This window comes from Setaria italica, chromosome II (genome assembly GCF_000263155.2).
Source record: "Setaria italica strain Yugu1 chromosome II, Setaria_italica_v2.0, whole genome shotgun sequence".
NCBI lineage: Eukaryota > Viridiplantae > Streptophyta > Magnoliopsida > Poales > Poaceae > Setaria > Setaria italica.
In genome coordinates, this window is record NC_028451.1 from 39955370 (window position 1) to 39977523 (window position 22154).

Below are 22154 nucleotides of genomic sequence, written 5' to 3' on the forward strand. Positions count from 1 at the left end.
AATCAGCGAAATGCTCGCAGAACGTACGTACGGTGAAGATAAGGTCTTCGGACGAGGACGAACGAAAGGAATGTTTTGGACGCTGGCGCTTTGTTCGTTTCCTCGCGTCGTCTTTCGCCGCCGCCGTCTCCTTCTAGCTCGGCCCAGGAGGACGGCGGAAGAGATTCCTCGATTCGCTCCGGGGTGATGCGCCCCGTCTCGGATTCTCAGGGGCTCCTCCGGTCCTCCCCAGCCTCTCAGGTACTCTTCGCCCTTCACCTCCCGCCGGCAGGGTGTGGCGGCGCCTTGAGATTCTCCCCTTGTTCGCTGCCTGCCCGTTCTGCTTCAGTTCCTGCATTCTGTGACCCTTTCTTCGTGCGAATCAATCCTTTTGCGTTTCAAATTTAGGTGCGGATCGTGTGGCGAGTAGATTGGTTTCGTTCAAGCTTATGAAGAGGTTATGGGGACATTACTTGTGATTGCTGCCTAACGACTCTGTTTCTCTGTCTCAGGCTCTCAGCACAGCAGGCAGGTGGGGTGTTCCTGGATTCCAACTGCTGTTATGCTCACTACCTTGTGGGCTCGTCAGATTGCACATCTGCCCACCAAGTGCAAATTCAGGAGTAGCCGCTGCCCCTTCCTTCCTTGCTGTCAAGCAGCGGCATCCCCATTTTACTTTGGTTCACAGTGCGTCCTTCAGCTCCCAACACAGCCAACCGACAAGAGGCGCTGCAGGTTAGGAAGAGCAGAGCTTTTTTTGGTTCTGCTGACTTCCTCTGTCAACTTTTTCATTTTCGGTCACTGAGACAGCTTAAACAAAAAGGTCTGAAGACTTGAAAGCGCGGTCTTTCGTGTGCCGACTAACTGAATTTGTTCTGTGTTCTAGGTCCTCTTATGGCTGAAAGGGAGTTGATTGGGAAGGATAAGCTTGTGCTTAGAGGTTTGCAGTTTCATGGATTCCATGGAGTGAAACAGGAGGAGAAGACTCTGGGCCAAAAGTTTGTTGTAGATGTTGATGCTTGGATGGATCTGAGCACTGCTGGTGAAACTGACAGCATATCTGATACAGTCAGTTACACGGATATTTACAGGTAACTGCGTTCGTGTATGTATGATCAATGAACTGAGACTTTTTTATTTTATTGTCATATTCTCTTTCCTGACTTATACATTCATGTTATCAAAGTCCTGATCTGTGTCCATGCTCCGCAGAATTGCCAAGAATGTGGTTGAAGGTCCATCTCAGAATCTTTTGGAGTCAGTGGCTCACCAGATTGCAAGTGCCACATTGCTCAAGTTCCCACAAATATCTGCTGTCCGGGTTGAAGTTAAGAAACCTCATGTCGCTGTACAAGGAATTGTTGACTATTTAGGTGTTGAGATAGTTAGGTATAGAAAGGACAAGACAGGAAGTTCACCAGGAGCTCCACTGCAGTAGCATACTGTGAGGATGACATGTCCATATTCAATCTGTCAATTGCGTCTTTGACTGCTCAACATTGCTTTTCTGCAGATGTATGTACTACAACAATTTGTACTAAATATTGCACTCAGAATCTTTTTTTGGGCTCAAAATTGGTCAGTTCTATTGGAGTTGAAGTAGGCACTATTTTTTTTTTTCTGGGTAAAGCTTGGATGGAGATGGAATTCTGGCATTGGATATTATTATGAACCTGGTTGATATTTTGCATATTGTACCTTCCTTCCTTGGTGTCCAGTCTGTGGTTCTGTAAAGTTTGTACCCTCTTTTGTTCCATTCTGTCAAAACTATAAGGAAATTGGAGCTGTCATGTGGGCCTCATTAAATAAGCTAAAGTTTCTTAACTGACATCAGAAATAGCAATATCAATGAAACTTTCTTGTACCTGAGAAATCTCCATGAAACTTCTTGCACTGTGACATTTCCTTGGCTGTTTCGCTGGCTGTGATACTTATGAAATCCCTGCATTGATTTCCATTGGTTGAAGTCTTCTGAAGCACCAAAGTCTTCTGAAGCCAATAATATCCTGGGCAAACCACCAAAGTCTTCTGAAGCATGAGGAAAGTGACGTGGATGGTTGGGTTAGGTGATCCTTACCTTTCTGGTTTCCCAGAGGCTCTCAAGGACAGGTTGTCTCTCTATCCTTTCAGTTCCTTGCTTCGTCTCTACTCCTAATCCTGATTAATGCCTTGCCTCCTTTTCGTAGTCTCCTGCTGAAGCTTTCTGAAATCACTACATCACCATTTGTTTCTATCACTCACTTTGGGGGCATTAAGCTCTTCCAGCTTGCAGGGCTGGAGTCTTCATTGAGGCGCTTGCTTCGCCACAGGCAGCAATGGTGCTGGCAAACAGTGATGCAGCTGGACCAAGCTCTAGCCAGGATGATTCGGCAGCCACCATGAAGAAGCGCAACAGGCCTCAGTGTAATCTCTCCTCAGATAAAGAAGCAAAAATTCTGTTTTTCTTTATCTCTAGCCTGAATTTATTGCATTTGAGGACTGGGGTGTTTGCTCCCATGAACAGGCTGTAGGTTCCTACCTTGTTTTGTTACAGATTATCATGAAATATGACTTGATGTTCTGCAAACTGGAAAACTACCTTTCCAAGATTGGAGGATCATGATTCATAAAGCTAGAAGTAGCCTAGAGTAATTTATTTAGCGGTGTTATCTTTGTGGTTTAAATTTGAAATAAATACTTATTGCTGCCTATTCTGTTGATTTTGAAGATCATCCGTTTACTCAGCAGCAGCTTCCAGCTTGCAAGCCTATACTTGCGCCTAAGACAGTAAGTTCAACTGTCCTGATTTTTAGTTCTTTCTCAACATGAATTTGGCTTGGAAATACAATATGTGATGACTATCTCTAACTAACTCTTGGCGATCAGGTTATTCCTGTACTTTTGTTTGTGGGCATAATTTTTATCCCAATTGGCCTTGGTTGCATTGCAGCATCAAATAGGGTAAGTTTGAGCTGTGATGGACATATAATCTGTGTTCTGAACCCGATTCTGAAAATCCAAGTTTGGTGTAACTTTCTGCTTTCAAATAGGTTGTTGAAGTGGTCTATCAATATGAAACTTCATGTGTACCAGGATACATGCTTGACAACAAAGTTGCTTATATCCAGAATCCTTCTATAGATAAGACCTGCAGAAGGATTCTCAAGGTAAACGGTTATCATCTGAAAGTAAAAACTTTGTCTGTTCTCAGTTGGAGGAAATTTTCATTGGATGGGAGACTGCTCTTTTGTGTAGGTTCCTAAGGATATGAAGCAGCCAATCTACATATATTATCAACTCGACAAGTTTTACCAGAACCATCGAAGGTAAAAACGTGTCTGCCATTTTAGCTGACGATTTTCCGTGGAAGCAATAAGTATTATACTGAAGAAAAACGTATTGGGAAGCACAGGTATGTGACGAGCCGTAACGATAAGCAGCTGAGAAGTCCTGAGGAGGTCAACACCACACAGTATTGCAAACCTGAAGCTACTCACCATGGAAACCCAGTTGTCCCCTGCGGGCTCGTAGCTTGGAGCTTGTTCAACGACACGTACAGCTTCACTCGTGGCAATGAGGTGCTGATGGTTAACAAGCGAGGCATTTCGTGGAGGAGCGAAAGGGGGGACATTTTTGGGAAGCGAGTGTTTCCGAGGAATTTCCAGAATGGCACTCTGATTGGTGGTGGGACGCTCGATCCAAGAATACCTGTAAGTCTTGTGGAACTTGTTAGTGGAACACGGGGCAACTCTCTTGTTTTGGTTTGCCAGTAAAGATCTGCTTATTAGTTTTTTTATGAGTTTGGAGGTCTAACTGCCAGTATTTGAAAAATCTTGATTCATATCTTGTGAGTTCTAGTTACCTACTTCGCATTTATATACAAACAACTTGAACAGCTGAGCAGGCAGGAAGATCTGATCGTCTGGATGCGAACCGCGGCGCTGCCAACGTTCCGGAAGCTGTACGGGAGGATCGAGGTGGACCTCCACGTCGACGAGCTGATCACGGTGACGCTGCAGAACAACTACAACACGTACAGCTTCGGCGGGAAGAAGGCGCTGGTGCTGTCGACCGCCGGCGTGCTGGGGGGCAAGAACGGGTTCCTCGGCCGCGGGTACGTGGTCGTCGGCCTCGCCTGCCTCGCGCTGGCGGCGCTCCTGACGCTGCTCTGCCTCGTCTTCCCACTGTAAGTGGCCTACTTAAGCCTCTGCAAAATTCGTAGCTGCATTTGGGGATGATGTAGATGGGTTTTGTTGGTTGCAGGAGAGAGGAGCATCTTGCGCTGCGGTACCCTCTGACCCGGCCTGCACGATGACCACGCGTGCCTAGATGGAGAAGATCGTGTTCAGATTATATTGAAGCCGTTTCTTTTTCAGGCTTGGGTTCGGTTGGTGATTTTCTTGCTAGGATCGAACGAACAGCGATAGAGCTGCGTCGTGTGTGTATATACTGTACATCCGACAGATTGCAGCGCTGCATTTGCATGCCATTGCCGTGCGTGAAAATGGTTTGGTTCCCGTAAATTCAGACATGTTGGTTGGGCAGTTGGCTGCTTATACAGAATTCAGACTGAGGAGATACAAAATGCACCAAGCAGTAATGCAGTATCCCGGTGTCTCCAAAATATGGCGATGATCGTTCAATGCTCATCTTGCTGGTTAGTGGTTAGTGATTGCTGGGAGGATATATAGGGTGTGTTTGGTTTGGGGGCCGAATTGGGTTGGAACGGGTTCGACTCTCATCGACCCACGTTTGGTTGAAAATGTATCTGGGTTGGGTCGGACCCAGGAGGGAATATTCCTCCTATATGTGGGTTGAATGCATCCGTCGTTTTGGACCCGCATGCACGTCGTTGGCGTCCGTTTCACGCGTGAGGAGAGGGAGGCGCAGAGGAGCATGAGGAGGAGGCCGACGCGGGGAGGGAGCGGCAGCCGGCACGGGGAGGGAGCGGCGCGGGTAGAGGGGCGGCGGCCGGCATGGGGGAGGAGCGAGAGGGGCGGTGGCTGGCGCGGGAGGAGGGAGCGGCGACCGGTGCGAGGGAGAGAGAGGAGCGGCGGCCGCGTGTGTAGAGGGGTGGCGGCGTGAGGGAGAGCGCGGGGGCAGAGGGAGCAGCCGCGCGGAGGAGAGGGAGGGTGGCCAGAGGAAGAAAATAAGGTGGATGAGGATGACATGTGGACCCTGCAGCTAACAGGTGGGATCCGTTGCTAACGGTGTTAAAATGGCATCCATCCCATCCCTCACAACACCTCCAACCAACCAAAAGATTGGAATGAACCCATCCCTCTCATCCAAACATGAGATGGGTTAAACCCAACCCATTCCACTTGATCCCAAAACTAAACACACATCTTCTCCTTCCGCTGTGCAGAGAGGCTATGGGTCAGGTGGTAATAAAACTGGTAATGAACCTTGGAATGTGCCAGCCTGCTGGTGAGTGGTGACACGGCTAGCAGTTAAGGTTAACGCTACTGCATCAAGAAATGGCGTCGTGATGTTACCTCCGGAAGAGGGAGCCGCCAGCGACCGCGTCGTCAACTTAACTAAACTTGGGAGGTTGGGATGGGGTCACGGTGAAGGACGTCAGTGACAGAGGCTGGAAGCTATTTTCACTTGCATTATTTTGCTTCGGTTCGTCGAGTTTTTCATTTTGCCCCCATATAAGAATACAGAACCGGAAGCCTTTGGTTGGATTGTTGCTTCCGCACGTGCTTTGGTCAGTAGGACAGTTCGACTGGTCCACTTTAAATTACCAACCGTTTGTATCCTTCTATTCTATCACAATTCGTCTCGTCAGGGATGACGCCGAACGTGACACCGGACTCGGTTTTAAGAGTGAAAAGTGTTGGCCTTGGCCGCCACCGGGCAATTGCTATGCGTGCCGCCCAAACAACCAGCTAGCTACGCGATGACACGCCACGTAGGCACCGAACCACCAACCAACGGTCTTTGTATTCTCTTGCAGCATCGCCGCCGGCTTATTGCTGAATGCTCCACTGTCTGACTGGCAGTGTGTGTGTATATATATCTCACACCCATTGTGTGCTAGCTCCTCGCATCTTCGTCTCCTCTGCCTGCAAACAAGCCCATGGCCATGGAGAAGGCAGCATCCTTCCTCCCCTCCCTCCTTGGCGGCGGCGGGTCGCCGGAGCCGGCGGCCACGGTGCGGTCCATCACCGTGTACCCCGTCAAGTCCTGCAGGGGCGTCTCCGTGCCCCAGGCCGCTATCACCGCTACCGGTACTATACTTTACTCGTTCTGGCCCTGGTCGATCTCCATTGCCACGAGCTCTGCTCAGTGCTAACTAGAGCTGGGACTTGCCGTGCTATTTGCGGATCGCCCGAAGCACGATATTTTAGCATGATTCAAAGCACAGCACGGCACGATAAATTTTAGATCGTGCCGGCACGACACGAATGCGAGGGTCGTGCCGTGCCTAGGATCTCGGTATGACGGGTGGCACGGCACGGTACGTATCTTGTACCGTGCTGGGATCAGGACGGCACAAAAAATAGCCCATTAGCACACATGCGAGTTACATAATCCTTGCATCATTCGTTCTATGTGTCATATAGCCTAACATAACGAGTACTATGAAATGAAACCACAAAATCTACCTTATGGAATCATTATGGAATCATGGTCATTCATAACGTACTAATGTTGCGTTCTCGTAGTTATAACATTCACCTACAACATTTATATAATATAATTTGTTTCCTCGGAATTATTGTTTACAAATGAGAGAAAAATATGGGCAAGAAAATGAGCACCAACAAAAAAAACAAACACATATATTGCGAAGGGTTGTGCTTGGGCTGGCATGGCACTAAAATAGGCTAGTGTACCACGGACCGTGTTTGGACTAGTAAGAGGTTTGCCGTGCCATGCCGGCACAGCACGACGTGCCTAACGTGCCTAAGACACGATGCGGCACGAGGCGCGAGAGGGTTGGGCCGTGCCAGCACGGCACGGCCAAGTCCCAGCTCTGGTGCTAACACACGCTACTGATCCTGGCGCGCAGGGTTCAGGTGGGATCGGCAGTGGATGGTGGTGAACACCAAGGGCCGTGCAGTGACGCAGAGGGTGGAGCCCAGCCTCGCGCTCGTCGAGGCCGACATGCCGCCGGAGGCCTTCGCCGCCGAGGACTGGCAGCCAGCCAGCCACTCCCACATGGGTATCGTATACTTATACCGTCTGTTCATTTTCCTGCAGGGGACACTCCTGCAGAGTCTAAACATATCACTTTTATAAACTCGAATCCGAGCACTTCAATTTCACAGTTATCAGAGCACCCGGAATGGACCCTCTGAAGATCCCTCTTGCCGCCGAGCACGCCACGATCGATGGCGTCGCCGTGTGGGAATGGTCTGGCTCTGCGTACGACGAAGGAGCCGAGGCAGCCGAGTGGTTCTCCTCTTACCTTGGAAAGCCCAGCCGGCTAGTGCGCTTCAAAGAAGGTTTTGAAATCGATTCAAACCTGCGTTCTCTTAATTCAATACCTGGTGTTATAGGCCTTTGCATTTCTGTTGCTCGGACATTCTGTCTCTGTCACTTAGTACAGAGGATGCTTGTCTTGCTGTTTTCTCTCACAGTATCGGAGACTAGACCGACCGATCCGGACTATGCTCAAGGCTACAAAGTGATGTTCTCTGATGCCTTCCCAATTCTGATAGCCTCCCAGGTAGTGTTCAGACTTTTTTGTTTTTTGTTTTTTTTTTGGAGGGGAAGTGTTCAGATTTTTCAGTTGTTTCCAGACAAATGCTAGCTCTCTGCAAACGTCGCTACAGTACTTCGATCATTGCATTGCAGGGATCATTGGATGCACTAAATGAGATTCTTAAGGAGCCTGTGCGAATGAACCGCTTCAGAGCAAAGTGAGAAAGCAGAGTCGCATGCTAGTTTGTACTTTGTCAACTTCTTTCTTGGGTTATTTGTTGTGATTGATAACTACTATAATAAGGTTACCTAGTGAATTTCTAACCTATCCCTTACAAATTATAATTGATACTAAGCTAGCTGATATCTTTTGACAGTCTTTTAGTGGATGGATGCCATTCATACTCAGAGGATCTGTGGAAAACAGTGAAGATCAACAAGCTAACATTCATGGGTGTCAGGTTGCGCGACTGTTGCAAGGTAAAAATACTGATATTGTTGTTATTGACTCCCCTGTTATCTTTAGCACTCCAATCAGATCCATTTGTAACACTCTTTGATCTCTAAGCGATAAAACATGCAGATATGTTTTTTTTTCTCATTTTGCTTTGCGCTCCTGATATGTGGCACTTGGCTTTCTAAATCATACTAGTACCATAATTGATGTAGCTCAAGATGTTAACCTGGCATATCTAATGTTATGAATTTTGAACAGAATACTGTTTTCACTTAAAATTGTTTTTTCTTCCTTTTATTGAGATGAGTGGCAATTATATGATTTGGGGTTGGAAAAAAAATCCTTATTTCCTGCATAGCGACAAATCAAGTTGCCTACTGATAATTTATCAGTGGGAAAACTGATAATTGTTAGTTTGAATGGATGATAGTATTATGAGGTGATTCCGTGAGATTGCAGCATAATTTGTGATGGCCATACTTTTTTTAGGGAACATGGAAACCAATAAATTTGATACTAAGGTGTGCACCCTTTCCTTTGAAATCTCAGCTTCTGCGTTGACTGATTCAGGTTCCTACCGTTGACCAAGAAACTGGAACTCCTGGCATCGAACCAAATGAAACTCTGCGGACATTTCGGTCCGGTGAAGTGCTGCGTCCAAGACACACAAAAAAACGGCAGGTAACTAATTATCTCTTGCAAACTGTCTTCTCTTTGTTCATCGTCAGACCATTATGGCATCTTATCTGTGGCGTTGCTACTCCAGGATGCTCAGGGTGTAGGTTCGTAATGGTGGCCAAATTCATTGAAGACTAACCATTTATGAATCGTTGTAGGTGTACTTTGGGCAAAATCTAGTCTGCAAGGAATCCCTGTCAGCAAATGGCAAAGGAAGGATCATCAAGGTCGGTGACCCGGTTTATGTTCTGCAGTCATTCTCTTCTACTGATGAAGCACCAGCCTGAGTCTATCTTTTATGTAGCAACTGCTTCATGTTTCTCGTCATACTGTGTGTGCAAGGGACTACCAGGTAGATGAATAATTGTTGATAGCAACAGCTATGTATATTTCTAGAGTTCAGACATTCAGAAATTGTGTGTGGTTGTCTGTCCAGAGTTCAGAAATTCAGAAACTGTGTTGTGTGCATGCAACGAACCCAGATCTTGAAACCTTTCATGGCATCCGAATAATCACGAATTGCTGATGAGTCGGTTCAAATCAAACATACGAGGATGTTCATGCCATCTTACTGCTAGAGACTAGAATCTGGCGTCAGTGACACAGGTTTAACCTGAAATTATCAAGTGAAAATAGAGGACAGTAACCACTGCATTGCTTTCACAGCGCTTGGAACTCGTGGCATGAAGGTCCATGGCCATGGCTCCATGGCAGTCGCCGCCGCGGTCACTCCTCCTCATCCGACATCCATCTCCCTCCCCTCTTCAACGTTCTTCTTCTTAGCATCAGTCGAGTGCGGGAGTATCGATCGGGGTGGGGATACGAGTGATCTGGTAGGCAGTGCATGGGTGCACCGAAGCGGGATCAGGGTGGTTCGCAGGAACCGCCATGGCCGGCCAGATTGAGGTCGCGCCGCCGTCGTGGATATGCGCGGCAAGCGGAGCTCACGGGCCGGCACATCGGGAACAACGTGTGATCCAGTATTTTACATAAACCCCCCTGATCGCGATCAATAATCGCGATCCAGTATTTTATAGAAAAACCCCTAAATTGGATCGCGATTATTCCAAAATTTACACAAAGGACCCTGTTATTTTTCCAAAATAGTCCCCTGCTTATCCTCTCCCCACTGGCTCCGGCAAGGCGGCGACGGCGGTGGCCGCCTCGTTGAGGCTAATGCTTCCGCTCCTCGCCTGTCGCCTCTATTCGCTTTCCCCTTCCCGCTTCCCTGCCGGATCTCCCCTGCCGCGACCCTCACTCCAGAGATGCTTAGCCGCGGTGTTTAGGCATGGCGATGCTGCCCGGCGGCAGGGCGGGGGTAACCGGCGCGGCTCATGTTCCATGATGAGGATCGAAGTGCGAGGCCTCAGACCACGGACGGCCTCCTCGCCATTCTCTTGTCGGCGGCCTCCCATCCCCGTCCTGGCTGCTTCGAAGATCATCCTCCTCGTCGCCGGGCGTCATCTGAATTTTCATGCTTGCTTTGAAGATCATCCATTTACTCAGCAACACCTTTCAGCACGCATTGTGAGTTCAATGTTTTTCCGCTCAATCTTCGTTGTTTTAAATTTTTCTACCCTCCCGCCCGAGTATGTTCAGACATCAATGTATGAGTACATCTATAACTTTGAGGAATCAGGAGGATATTCCTGTACTTGTGTTTGTGAGCTTAATTTTCAGTCTCGTTGGGCGGTTCAGTACTTCAGGCCTTTTGTTCTTTAAATAGAATAACTGGATGCCTTCTAATTAGGTTGCTGAAGTAGTTGATCACTACCGGGAAATAAAACATGCTGCGCAAACAAAATAAATCCGATATCCACAATAAGAAATGCGCAAAGATTGTCAAGGTCAAAATAAGAAAAACTTGTCGTCTGAGAGTAATAAGGGAATCACTTCTGCAACCAATTGACAGTGGAAGTTTTCACAAGATTATTGCTTTAGCTGTAGGTCCCTGAGGATATGGGGAAACCAATCCACGTATATATCGTTGTCAAATTGAGTAGTCATACCAAAACCATAAAAGGTAGAAATGTGTCTGGTATTTCATATACCATTTTCCACAGAAGTTAAATATTCTGATCATACATTCGGAACGCAGGTATGTGAGGAGTTGTAGAGATCAGCACAGAGAAATCCTAAAGAAGGTCAACTGTACAAGGGAATATATTGCAATACTGAAGCTACCGCACATAGAAGCTCCATTGCCCCCTGTGGAATCATAGCTTGGAGCCTGTTCCATGGCAAACACAGCTTCACTCATGGGCCATTGCAATAAAATTCTGAGGGTGAATAAGCAATATGTTTTCATGGAAGAGTGAAAGAGCACACTTGGCAAGCGTGTTTATGTAAAGAACTTTTAGAATGGGGCTTTGATTGGTGGTGGAAGGCATGATCCAAACAAACTTGTAAGTGTAGTTTAACTTGTCACTGGACTGGGCTATCCTATATCTCATAGTCTGTCAAAAAAAAAGAGACACAGCTCTAGTTTTCAGCATGTCAAAAAATTTTGTGCATGTCTTGCAAATTTCGGTTACCTGCTTTTCGGTTTCTGCCTTTTGAAAGCTGAGTAAGCAGAATGACCTGAGCTTGTGGATGCAAAATGTGGCGCTCCTGACCTTCTGGAAGCTGTGTATAGAAGGATCCAGGAGCGTCTCCAAGCAGAAGACTGCAGGAACTGGGCCAATGTTGCTCTGCTGTGCTGCTGAGGACTGCCAACATCACATCAGCATACACGATCCTTACCTTTATTGTTTCCCAGACGCTCTGAAGGACAGGTTGTCTCTCCGTCTTTTTGTAGTTCCTTGCTTCATCTCTATTCCTAAACCTGCTTGACGCTTTCCCTCCTTTTGTACTCTCGTGCTGAAGCTTTTCTGGAACTACTACATCACCATTTGCCTGTCTAAAATAAGTTCTTCAAGCTTGCAGGACTGGTTCATTGGGACATTTTCTTCACCAGGGACGACAATGCCACCAGTGAATAGTAATGCAGCTGGACCAAGCCCCACCCAGGATGGTCCGGCAGACACCACGAAGAAGCGCAACAAGCCTCAGTGTAAGTTTCATCAGATAAGAAGCAAAATTTTATATTTCTGTCTCCAGCCTGAATTGTTCTCCTTAGCATTAACTGTGAATCTAGAATTCTATATCATATCTGTGATTACTTTTGCAATTTTTTATGTTCACAAATGATCCTTCCTTTTGCTAAATGAAGCTAGAAGCAGCCTAAAGTAGTATATTTAATGGGATGCTTTGGTGTTACCTTGTAATTTAAACTTTGGATAAGTACTTATTGCTATCTTTTCTATTGATGTTGAAGATAATCAATTTACTCGGCAGGAGCTTCCAGCATGCAAACCTGTACTTACTCTTCCCGTTGTGAGTTCGATTTCTTATTCTTATTTCATTACTTGGTTCTATCACAACACGAATATGGCTTATGAAATCGATATCTGATGACTATCTGTAACTTGCTGTGGGTGATCAGACTATTGCTATGATTGCGCCTGTGGGCATAATTTTTATTCTGATAGGTCTTGGTTGCATCGCGACCTCAAATAAGGTATGTTTGCACTGTGATGCGCATCATTTAGATCTGTAGTAGAGAGTTGAGACCCAGGTCTTGAAATTCAAGTTTGGAGTGACTTTCTGCCTTGAAATAGGTTGTTGAATTGGCAAATCGATATGAGACTGCATGCGTGCCGGAAAACATGCGCAACAATCCAGTTGCTTATATCCAAAATCCTTCAGAGGATAAGTCCTGCACAAGAGTTCTCAAGGTAAATCTAATTCATCATTTGTTAAATGGAAGTAGAAAGACAAAGTCCTCCTCCTGCTTTCCATTGACACTGAAAGTTTTCATAAGATTAGGCTATATATTCTTCTCCTTGCAGGTCCCTAGGGATATGAAGAAGCCGATTTACATATACTATCAACTCGACAGGTTCTACCAGAACCACAGACGGTAAACAAACGCGGCTCATCACTTCTACTGACGAATTCCCCGCAGAAGCTAAACTACTGCTCTCTTCACAGGTACGCGAGGAGCCGTAGCATCAGGCAGCTGAGCGACCCCAAGATGGCATCTGCAGACTCAAGACTCTGCAAGCCTGAAGCCACCGCGGACGGAGGCCCCATCGTCCCCTGCGGGCTCGTGGCGTGGAGCCTGTTCAACGACACCTACAGCTTTGCCCGCGGCAACGAGACGCTGGAGGTGGACAAGCGTGGCATCTCGTGGAGGAGTGACAGGAATCGCCTGTTCGGCAAGCATGTGTATCCCAGGAACTTTCAGAGCGGGGGACTCATCGGCGGCGGGACGCTTGATCCAAGAACACCTGTAAGTTTGTCCTGGAATTCTCGTTCCTGGAAGCTTTGGTTGCATATCTTACCTGCTTCGGTGATTTGTATTCTATACGAGCAGCTGAGCGAGCAGGAGGATCTGATGGTGTGGATGCGGACGGCGGCGATGCCGAAGTTCCGGAAGCTGTACGGGAGGATCGAGGTGGACCTCCGTGCCGGCGATCTGATACAAGTGACGGTGATGAACAACTACAACACCTACAGCTTCGGCGGGAGGAAGGCGGTGGTGCTGTCGACCGCCGGCGTGCTGGGCGGCAAGAGCACCTTCCTCGGCCGCGCGTACCTGGCCGGCGGCGCGGCGTGCCTCGGCCTGGCGCTGGTCCTCGCGCTGCTCTGGCTCCTTGTCCCAATGTGAGTTACCGTCTTACCGAGGCAGCAGCTACCTTGCTTGCTCTCAGTCTCGACACAAAGACGTTGCTCGATCGATCAGAGATTCAAGCTGCTCTCTGTTCGTGTTTAGTTTCTGCGCTGATTGCTCCTGCTTGGTTGTGCTTGCAGCAAGGAGGAACCCTACCTCGGGCCTGCACGACGATGACCGCGCTTCCAGTCCACTAGTGCTACGCTGATCGGCGATTTCTTCTTTTGGAACTTCGGTTCGTAGCTGTGTATGCAATAATTGCACCCAAAATTCAACGGTAATGTACAGTCAGCAGTCACAGATACTGGCTATTGACCTGTAATCTGATGTCAGTTCTCCAGTAGTTTGACACTTTGACCTGAAATTGTCTAGTGAAAAAGACTCCTTTCAAATTTAAAAAAAAATATAGTGAAATGAGAGAAGGGAGAGTGAATAAATCTAATAAATAAACAAATATGCTTTGGTGCCGTACATGTAGGCCACCACACGTTCCAAGGATCGGATGAGACAGACACACCGGTATCTTCCATGGACCATGGTCACAAACTCGCAATCAGCCATCATTCACTGGGCTCAGATTTGCCCTGTGCCGCTTCACCTGCAGTACTCTGCTCTGCTGCGACCCGCTGCCCCATCCGACCCAGTGTCGAAGACCGCCGCCTCATTCCTCTCCTCGCCCCTCGCCGGCGGCCACGGAAGACTACTGGCGTGCGTAGGCTGCAGTAAGCCAGTGACCCCGCCGCAAGCGCAGCGGGCTATGCCTGCGCGGGGTGCAGGGCGTCCTGCAGCCGCCGGCGACTCGGCACATCCTCGCCGCGTACGCCTGGGGCACGAGCCGCTTTTGCCGCCTCCCGGCAGCAGGGGAACTCGGACACGCGGTCCGTCGTATCCCCGCGGCTCGTTGCCATGACCGCGCGCGCGCAAGTTGTCCGCGGCGCCGCCGTCGAGCCCGTCCCCGCCGCGATGACAAGGCGGAGCGCGGCCGAGCCAACGTCCACGAGACAGCACGCTGGCGAGCGCATCCTAGATCCTGTGCAGCAGAACGCCCGAAAAACGTGTCGAGAAGGCGAGAAGCTAACCGCGAAGGTGTGTTTTGTCGCCGACGAGCCCGGTGAGGTCGCCAGCGAGGAGCCGAGGAGAACGCCCGAGACGGGAGGACCCCAGGGGTGGGTCCCTCGAGGCCGTCGGATCGGACTCGAGCGGTTGAGATCGCCTCTCGAAAAGAAAAGGAGCCTCATGCGGACGCACCGGGCGATCTCGGCGGTGTTCGTTCCGTCTCGCCGCGCCGCCAGGTTCGCGCCGCGTCACGTCCATCGTTTCCGCGCCGCGCACGCTCGGAAACACGAGACGCTTCCGCCGGGCATCGGGCGGCGGGAAGCCGGAATGCAAAACCATGCGCGCCTGAGGTCCAGCCGCCCCGGCTGCAGGCCTGCAGCAGCGCTGGCTCCAGCTCGTCCGCAGACACGAGCTCGACGGTGGCGGCCAGGCGGGCGGCGGAGTACCCAGGGGTGGACGGTAAATGAAATACCGTCCACCCCTAGGTTCTACCGTCCGAGATCGATGAGCGCAATCGCAAAAAGGACCTCTTCCCACCATTCCTTGCTCGTCCAAGTCCGAGCAAGTCGCCCACGCACCGGTCGGCGACCGCGCCGCGACGCCCGCACGCCAGGCGCCTCGGAGGTCGTCGGACCACGCCGCGGCGATATCGATGGGTTTGTCCCATGTGTCTCGTGCCGTGTCGACGTCGCGATTTGTTATGTCGCAGCGCACGCCTGGAACGCGAGCCGGATCTGCTGCGCGTCCCCGGCAGCCAACCGCCTTACCGTATCCTAGGCGAGCCGGAGCACGTCGCGCAGACGCGCACCATGGTGAGCCCCTCACCGAGTTGCTCGTCGACGGGCTAGGCGCCATTGACACGGGTGAACACCGCCGCCGCAGAGCGCGGGGTGTGCGATGGCCATGGCCTTGGTCACTCGGTGAGCATGGACGCATGGTCTTGCGGACGCCAGGAAGCGCGCACAGTAGCAACGCCGCGCGACGAGTCGACGCCGAAGCGTACCAAGGATGCGAAGAGATCCGGGCGCGTCAGCGGTGGCTCGACGTCGACGGTCTCGCGGACCTCCTGCTTATGTTCCTCTCACTGGCACGCAGGACCCAGCCATGTCATCAATTCATCATGTGGCGCTCGGCCTGTCGGCGCAAGTCCCCGACGAGGGAGCACGCCGATGAGGCGATGAGATGCCAGCTGGGGACGCTGGGGTCCGAATCCAACCAAGACCAAATTAAAATGGCATGCATTCAGATGATCGTGTTTAGATACATGACAAGGCAGGACATGGCCGTCTGGACGTCCATGGGACAGCACGCCGGCGAGCACACCCGAGATCCTGTGCAGCAGAACGCCCGAAGAAATTGTCGAGAAGCTAGCGGCGAAGGCCACGAAACTGTGTTCTGTCGCCAACGAGCCCGGTGGGATCGCCAGCGAGAGCGAGGCGAGCGCGCCGGGGAGCCGAGACCCCAGGGGTGGACGGTAAATGAAATACCGTCCACGCCCTGGGCTCCTCGCGACCGTCGGATCGGACTCGAGCAGGTCAGATCTGCTATCGCGAAGAGCAGAGCCCGGTTTCAACGCTGCTCGCTCGTCAAAGCCCGCGTGGGTCGCCCCGGTCGCCGCGCACCGCCTCATGCCAGCCCCTCGTAACGCACCGCGGCGATCTCGGCGGCGCTCGCACCGCCTTGCCGCGACGCCAGGTCCGCGTTGCAGTACGTTCCATCGTTTCCGCGCCGCGACGCCTGGAACACGATCGAGACGCTTCCGTTCCGCTGGGCATCGGGCAGCGGGAGGTCCAGCGCGTCCGCAGGGTTGGTCCAGCACCTCCAGACGCGAGCACGCGCATGTTCACCACAACGCGCGGTCCAGTCGCGGCGAGCACAGGTCCACGACCACGCACTGCACCTCGCCGTCGGCGGCGAACCGCGCCATCCCGACGACATCCACCTCGCAGAGGGAGGCTATTGACCGCCGCGCCGTCTCCCAGGAGATCCGGAACGCGCCGTGCACCAGCCTGGGCCTCTCGCTGAGGTGCTTTGATCTCGAGCTGCTCGCCGTTGCCGCTGATGATCCAGGAGCCGTTTGACACGCAGACGCAGGACCCAGCGATGTCAACAGATGAGATGCCAGGTGGCAGCTGGTGCCCGGATCGGAACAACAAGAAATATATACTATACACTAGTGAAAAGAGAGAAGGAAGGATGAATAAGTAAATATGCTTGCTACATGTCAGCCACCACACATTCCATTTCCAAGAATCGGATGAGACAGACACCGCCGCACCGGTATCTTTTTCCATGGTCACAACTCACAAGCCATCGTTCCCTTGGCTGGACGCAGATTTGCTCTGTAGCGCTTCCGCTTCACCAGTTCACCTGCAGATTGCAGACCCTGCAGTACTCTGCTCGGCCCCAGCCGACCCAATGGCGCAGGCCGCTGCCTCATTCCTCTCCTCGCTCCTCGGCGGCGCCGGGGGCCCGGCGGCCACGGTGACGTCCATCTTCGTGTACCCAATCAAGTCCTGCAGGGGCATCTCCGTGCCCCAGGCCCCCATCACCGCCACCGGTATCTCGACTCTGCTACCTGCTCATCCATCGCACTCTCTTCCTTCACTCGCTGCAAAACACACGCGTGCTTTCTCTCACTCGCATTGATCTTGGCGGGCAGGGTTCCGGTGGGATCGGCAGTGGATGCTGGTGAACTCCAATGGGCGAGGCATTACCCAGAGGGTGGAGCCCAAGCTCGCGCTCATCCAGGTGGAGCTGCCGCCGGAGGCCTTCGCCGAGGACTGGCTCCCCACGCCCGACGACCACATGGGTATGGTGTTACTGCCCTTCAGTGTTCCTGCGGGTTGAGAGATTGGGGGATGGTGGCCGAGGCGGGGATTCGCGATTCCGCCGTCCTCGACGGCGGCGGCGGACGGGCGGAGGAGGAGCGGGTCGCGACAGGGGGTTAATTGAAAAATAATCGGATCGCGACTATTAGTCGCGATCCAATTTAGGGGTTATTTGTAAATTATAGGGTGTAAATTAAAAATATTCGGATCGCAACGAATAATCGCGATCCAAATGAGGGGGTATTCGAAAAATAATGGGAATGTTTCCGGCCCCCGCTCGGCGTGCCCCTCGCTTGCCTCCGGACGGCGGTGGCGCAGCGACGGTTACAGGGTGGGGTGATCCGTGGGGGTGGCAATCCTTCTCTGTCCTTGTTTCCACACCGACCGCCCCCGCCCGCCGCGCTTGAGCCACCGCACGGCCGGCTCCTCATCGCCTCGCAACCCCGGCGCCGCTACGCACGTCTCACCTCCAACGTCGCCTTCGTCTCGCTCGTTTGCTGCCTCGCCAGGCGCCGTCGCCGTTTTGCATTCTGTGTTTTCTGGCGTGTTGCCGGCGGCCGCATGGTAGGTGTTCGCTCCTTTGCCTGCATAGAAGCGATGCCCAGGAGTGTGCATGAGCCTGAGCCTGCCAACATATAACTGATTCTCTCCGTGAAACCTCCATAGGACAACAGCTACCGGTACAGTAACAGGTGCCTGTTGATTTTCTGCAGTGGAATGTCATTGCACATTTCCTGCACAGCGTTACTAATTGTACAACCTTTACTGCCAGAAATTGAAACATATGTGCACTAAATGAGAACTGAAACTACGGCTAGTTTTACTTGTGATCTGTCATGTTACCCTTGGACCATTTCAAGCATTCCTCTTGCTTCCAGCTGATGTTGATTGGTTGTTGGTCAACAGGCGTTTGCCGTTTTATATTCATTTTCCATAGGAGAACAATTAATCCTAAAGTTGCCATTGCCATTTTTATTCAACCCAACTGACTACATGCTGCAGTTATCAGAGCACCAGGAATGGAACCATTGAAGATCCCTCTTGCTTCAGAATGCGCCACAATCTATGATGTCTCTGTGTGGGAGTGGTCTGGCTCCGCTTATGATGAAGGTGCTGAAGCAGCTGAATGGTTTTCCAATTTCTTTGGGAACCCAACTCGACTCGTGCGCTTTAAAGAAGGTCCAAACCGTTGTTTCCTGCAGGCCTTTCCATTTGCCTTGAATTTTTTGCTAAATAAGATCTTTATATGCTACTTACTGAGAATTTGATTTTTTTTCTCATTTTGTAACAGAGTCGGAAACTAGACTGACTGACCCCGACTATGCACGAGGTTACAAAACCATGTTTTCTGATGGCTACCCTTTTCTGATAACCTCTCAGGTATTGTTCTTCATCCTATTCCGTGGTTTCAGGATAATAATATCTGCAAATGTTGCTTTACCTGACAATGCACGTTTATTTTTAGGGATCACTGGATGCACTAAATGAGATACTTGAAGAGCCCATACCAATTAACCGCTTCAGACCAAAGTGAGCTGCGCCCATTGTGTGCTTGTATTTGCTGAATGGCTCATTTGAGGATAATTGGTGTGGCTGATAACCATGACAGTTGCTTAATGGAGCATTCGCTATCAATTTTTTAAATCATTTGTTGCTTTAATTCTTACGAAAGGTAATTTCTTTTGACAGTATTTTAGTGGAGGGATGCCACCCATACGCAGAGGATCTGTGGAAAACAATAAAGATAAACAAGCTAACGTTTCGAGGTGTGAAGTTATGCGGCCGTTGCAAGGTAAAAATACCTTTTTCTTTAACAGACCCACCTGCATATATTTCATTGATTGAAATGGAGGCTGTATAAGCGTTTTTACCTCAAGCTTCCCTGGAATACCATGGCACTATTAGATCAGAGTGGTGGAATGAATTATGTGTGAGCAAGGTCAAAGTACTCTAGCTGCAAAGTTAATTATGAAATGCCTATGTGAAAGGGAACATGGTAACTGATAATAGGAAATTCAGTGTCTCCACAAGATTATTGTAGCATCAGATATTTTACTCAATTATTAATCTGGATGATATCCTAATTTTCTTTCATTTCTTTTTTCTTTGCATTGTAAAATCAGCGACAAGGCTATGGTCCTAGGTGTGACTTCAAAAGTTTTCTTTCCTGCATGTTTAGATCTTCTGTTGAGTTATGTGATAATGGAAATAAATCGATAACTGATAATAGTTAATTGACTTAGTTCTGCTCTCGTAAGGTAATATTTATAAAATTAACATAATTTGTGGTGCCTATAATTTCCAGGAACATAGAAACAAGTAAATTCGGTACTAGCACCATTTTATTCCCTTTGTGCTGGTTGATTCAGGTGCCTACAATTAATCAAGACACTGGAATACCTAGCCCTACCGAACCAACTGAAACTTTGCAGAAATATCGGTCTGGTGAAGTGCTGCTTCCAAGCCACAAAAATAAACGGCAGGTGATTGTCGCTCGCATCTTATCTGCAGCATTTGCTACTCCAACATGCCCTTGAAATAGATTCATAATGGCCTAAATCGGTGAAAATTCATGGTTTTTTTAATCGATTTCTGTAGGTGTACTTTGGGCAAAATGCAGTCTGCAAGGAATCTCTGTCAGCAAACAGCGAAGGAAGGATCATCAAGGTTGGCGATCCAGTTTATGTCATGCGGTCATTCCGTTCGTCTGATGAAGTGCCAGCTTGAGTGACTGAATCAGGGCTATGTAACAGCCACTCCTCCTTTGTTGCGTGTACATAATACCACTAGCTGTACCTGTATATACCAACACGGATCATAGTGAAGCATGTCTGACAAAAGTTCGGGCATGCTGGTTGCCCAAAGAAATTCAGATACTCTGTTGAACCCATTCAAAGGATTTAAAACCTTTTTTTAAGCCATTTAAAACCTTTTTTTTATGGAGTTAGCAATGCACGAGATCCACAGTGCGTCGGTTTGAAAGGCATGATAGCGTCTGAGCTTGCGGCGCAGAGGTTCATTATAGACTAGTAGTAGTACTAGTCTAATCTGGTAATGATGCATACATTCCAATCCCAAGAATTACTCCCATGCGGTTTCCAATCCAATGCCGCAGGCGACGAGGCCACCGCGTTGATTGCCATCAAGACGTCGCTCGTCGACCCCTTGGCGAAGCTCGGCGGCTGGAATTTGGCGTCGGGTTCGTCACATTGTACCTGGGATGGCGTGCGGTGCAATGCCCGGGGCGTGGTCACCGGCCTCAACCTCGCCGGCATGAACCTGAGCAGCACCATCCCCGACGACATCCTCGGCCTCACCTCGATCGTCCTGCAGAGCAATGCGTTCGAGCACGAGCGGCCGCAGGCGCTCGTGTCCATCCCGTCGCTCCTCAAAGAGCTCGACGTCAGCGACATAACTTCGCCGGCACCATCCCGGCGGAGCTGTGGCAGGTCGCTAACCTGCAGCTGCTCGACCTCATGTGCAACAGGCTCAAGGGCGGCATCCCGGCGAGCATCGGCGAGCTCCCCAAGCTGGAGGTGTTGGAGCTGTGGAACAACTCCCTCACCGGCCCGTTGCCGCCGTCGCTCGGCAGCGCGCAGCCGCTGCAGTGGCTGGACGTGTCAACGAACACGATATCTGGGCCGGTGGCCGCCGGCCTCTGCGACAGCGGCAACCTGACGAAGCTGGTCCTGTTCAACAATGTCTTCGCAGGCCCGATCCCGGCGGGCCTCCACGTGCTCGTCGCTTATCCGCGTGCGCGCGCACAACAACCGGCTCAACGGCACGGTGCCGGCGGGGCTCGAGAGGCTCTAGCGGCTGCAGCGTCTCGAGGGGCTGGTGGCGCCACATCCTTTGACGCGACCAAAAGGGCTGCTTCTTCGAATTTTAGTTTGACCTAGGCTATTTTTAAAATTTAAATTAAAAAGGTTAAAATAAAAAAAATCTCCAATTTAGGGGGTACAGGTAAAATATGACGCTATGTTTTTTTGCAAAACGCTCCCTCTTTTACGACCGGAAACCTCCGCGTTCTCCCCTTCTGCTCCGGCGACGGCGATGGCCGCCTCGTTGCCCCGAGTTTCCTCCGGTCCTCCCCTACCCAGTTCCCCATAGGATATCCCTGCCGCGCCCCTCCTAGTCCATTTCTCTACTTTTTTCTCTCTTGAGATGCTCAGCGGCGGTGACGAGGGTCGCCGGCGCGGCGCTCGTTCCCAGTGCATTGGCTCGAGTTCGCAGACTTCGTCCTCCAGTTTATTCAAGTCGCCACGGCTTCCGTCCCCATCTTGCTCAGCGCGGATCTCCTTATCCTCGCCGGGCGTCACCTGTATTTGTAACAAGCAACTCGTGTAGGTTCAGCTGAAACAATCTTTGCTTCGAAGATGATCCATTTGGTCAGCAGCAGCCTGAAGATGATCCATTTTGCCAGCTACAGGTTCCAGCATGCAATGCAACATCATCTGCAGTGACGCCCCGGCCTCAATTGTTTGGTCAAACCTCATTGTGCTTCTCAGCTTGGTTCAGAAATTCAGTTGTACATGAGTACATGACGACCATACATGTAAATTCTGTCTATTCCTGTACATAAACTATCAATTGGCCAGGTTCATAAGAACCATAAAAGGTAGAAATATTGCTGTTTTACCAGCTAATTTGCATGGGAGGTGAACTTTTGTGAACTGAAGAACATCTGTTGGAGACACAGATATGTGAAGACTGACGAGTTGCTGTTTTACACCGTGCAGAGTGTATCCAAGCAAACCTGGAACCTGGTAGAAAATGTATAGGCACAAATGTCAGCGTTTCATCC

General features: G+C 50.2%; 6 protein-coding genes across 10 annotated transcripts; all 6 read left to right on the plus strand.

Moving 5' to 3' along the window:
* Positions 1-47: 47 nt before the first annotated feature.
* LOC101773590 (dihydroneopterin aldolase 2) lies at positions 48-1769 on the plus strand. The gene is made up of 4 exons (XM_004957582.4): positions 48-240; positions 492-714; positions 866-1070; positions 1192-1769. The coding sequence occupies exons 1-4, from the start codon at positions 187-189 to the stop codon at positions 1415-1417; spliced, it is 708 nt and encodes a 235-aa protein (XP_004957639.1). The 5' UTR covers positions 48-186; the 3' UTR covers positions 1418-1769.
* A 301-nt stretch (positions 1770-2070) lies between these two features.
* On the plus strand, positions 2071-4565 carry LOC101773998 (ALA-interacting subunit 5). The gene is made up of 8 exons (XM_004957583.4): positions 2071-2382; positions 2687-2745; positions 2845-2919; positions 3009-3125; positions 3214-3284; positions 3371-3668; positions 3855-4144; positions 4222-4565. The coding sequence occupies exons 1-8, from the start codon at positions 2295-2297 to the stop codon at positions 4271-4273; spliced, it is 1050 nt and encodes a 349-aa protein (XP_004957640.1). The 5' UTR covers positions 2071-2294; the 3' UTR covers positions 4274-4565.
* A 1360-nt stretch (positions 4566-5925) lies between these two features.
* On the plus strand, positions 5926-9217 carry LOC101774398 (mitochondrial amidoxime reducing component 2). The gene is made up of 9 exons (XM_022824644.1): positions 5926-6194; positions 6980-7132; positions 7239-7415; positions 7551-7639; positions 7768-7832; positions 7992-8094; positions 8642-8752; positions 8908-8976; positions 9054-9217. The coding sequence occupies exons 1-9, from the start codon at positions 6044-6046 to the stop codon at positions 9111-9113; spliced, it is 978 nt and encodes a 325-aa protein (XP_022680379.1). The 5' UTR covers positions 5926-6043; the 3' UTR covers positions 9114-9217.
* A 630-nt stretch (positions 9218-9847) lies between these two features.
* LOC101774799 (ALA-interacting subunit 5) lies at positions 9848-13827 on the plus strand. 5 transcript variants are annotated; one of them, XM_012843481.2, is made up of 11 exons: positions 9848-10276; positions 10848-11154; positions 11312-11523; positions 11675-11801; positions 12066-12124; positions 12234-12308; positions 12409-12525; positions 12640-12710; positions 12782-13082; positions 13167-13456; positions 13604-13785. In XM_012843481.2, the coding sequence occupies exons 4-11, from the start codon at positions 11714-11716 to the stop codon at positions 13638-13640; spliced, it is 1038 nt and encodes a 345-aa protein (XP_012698935.1). In that variant the 5' UTR covers positions 9848-10276; positions 10848-11154; positions 11312-11523; positions 11675-11713; the 3' UTR covers positions 13641-13785. The 5 variants fall into 5 exon arrangements, with proteins under 5 accessions (XP_012698935.1, XP_004957643.1, XP_022679745.1 ...); XM_004957586.3 differs by having other exon boundaries at positions 11375-11523; XM_022824010.1 differs by having other exon boundaries at positions 11385-11523.
* A 2970-nt stretch (positions 13828-16797) lies between these two features.
* Positions 16798-20284, plus strand: LOC101776018 (mitochondrial amidoxime reducing component 2). The gene is made up of 8 exons (XM_004957589.4): positions 16798-17079; positions 17182-17331; positions 18353-18529; positions 18642-18730; positions 18816-18880; positions 19040-19142; positions 19720-19833; positions 19949-20284. Exons 1-8 carry the CDS (start codon positions 16812-16814, stop codon positions 20075-20077), a joined length of 1095 nt encoding a protein of 364 aa, XP_004957646.1. The 5' UTR covers positions 16798-16811; the 3' UTR covers positions 20078-20284.
* A 16-nt stretch (positions 20285-20300) lies between these two features.
* Positions 20301-21956, plus strand: LOC106804168 (MDIS1-interacting receptor like kinase 1-like). Its single transcript, XM_014804723.1, has 4 exons — positions 20301-20316; positions 20466-20752; positions 20800-21103; positions 21949-21956. Exons 1-4 carry the CDS (start codon positions 20301-20303, stop codon positions 21954-21956), a joined length of 615 nt encoding a protein of 204 aa, XP_014660209.1.
* The last annotated feature ends 198 nt before the right edge of the window (positions 21957-22154 follow it).

Bases quoted from the DNA above. Each gene is read 5' to 3' on its own strand.
- LOC101773590 (XM_004957582.4), top strand. From the start codon at position 187: ATGCGCCCCGTCTCGGATTCTCAGGGGCTCCTCCGGTCCTCCCCAGCC. The intron at 241-491 runs GTACTCTTCGCC...TCTCTGTCTCAG, and splicing joins GGTCCTCCCCAGCCTCTCAG to GCTCTCAGCACAGCAGGCAG. The intron at 1,071-1,191 runs GTAACTGCGTTC...CATGCTCCGCAG, and splicing joins AGTTACACGGATATTTACAG to AATTGCCAAGAATGTGGTTG.
- LOC101773998 (XM_004957583.4), top strand. From the start codon at position 2,295: ATGGTGCTGGCAAACAGTGATGCAGCTGGACCAAGCTCTAGCCAGGAT. The intron at 2,746-2,844 runs GTAAGTTCAACT...CTTGGCGATCAG, and splicing joins CTATACTTGCGCCTAAGACA to GTTATTCCTGTACTTTTGTT. The intron at 3,285-3,370 runs GTAAAAACGTGT...TGGGAAGCACAG, and splicing joins TTTTACCAGAACCATCGAAG to GTATGTGACGAGCCGTAACG.
- LOC101774398 (XM_022824644.1), top strand. From the start codon at position 6,044: ATGGCCATGGAGAAGGCAGCATCCTTCCTCCCCTCCCTCCTTGGCGGC. The intron at 7,416-7,550 runs GTTTTGAAATCG...TTTCTCTCACAG, and splicing joins GCTAGTGCGCTTCAAAGAAG to TATCGGAGACTAGACCGACC. The intron at 7,640-7,767 runs GTAGTGTTCAGA...ATTGCATTGCAG, and splicing joins CAATTCTGATAGCCTCCCAG to GGATCATTGGATGCACTAAA.
- LOC101774799 (XM_004957585.4), top strand. From the start codon at position 11,714: ATGCCACCAGTGAATAGTAATGCAGCTGGACCAAGCCCCACCCAGGAT. The intron at 12,309-12,408 runs GTATGTTTGCAC...GCCTTGAAATAG, and splicing joins GCATCGCGACCTCAAATAAG to GTTGTTGAATTGGCAAATCG. The intron at 12,526-12,639 runs GTAAATCTAATT...TTCTCCTTGCAG, and splicing joins CCTGCACAAGAGTTCTCAAG to GTCCCTAGGGATATGAAGAA.
- LOC101776018 (XM_004957589.4), top strand. From the start codon at position 16,812: ATGGTCACAACTCACAAGCCATCGTTCCCTTGGCTGGACGCAGATTTG. The intron at 18,731-18,815 runs GTATTGTTCTTC...GTTTATTTTTAG, and splicing joins CTTTTCTGATAACCTCTCAG to GGATCACTGGATGCACTAAA. The intron at 18,881-19,039 runs GTGAGCTGCGCC...TTCTTTTGACAG, and splicing joins ATTAACCGCTTCAGACCAAA to TATTTTAGTGGAGGGATGCC.
- LOC106804168 (XM_014804723.1), top strand. The intron at 20,753-20,799 runs GTCAGCGACATA...GAGCTGTGGCAG, and splicing joins CGCTCCTCAAAGAGCTCGAC to GTCGCTAACCTGCAGCTGCT.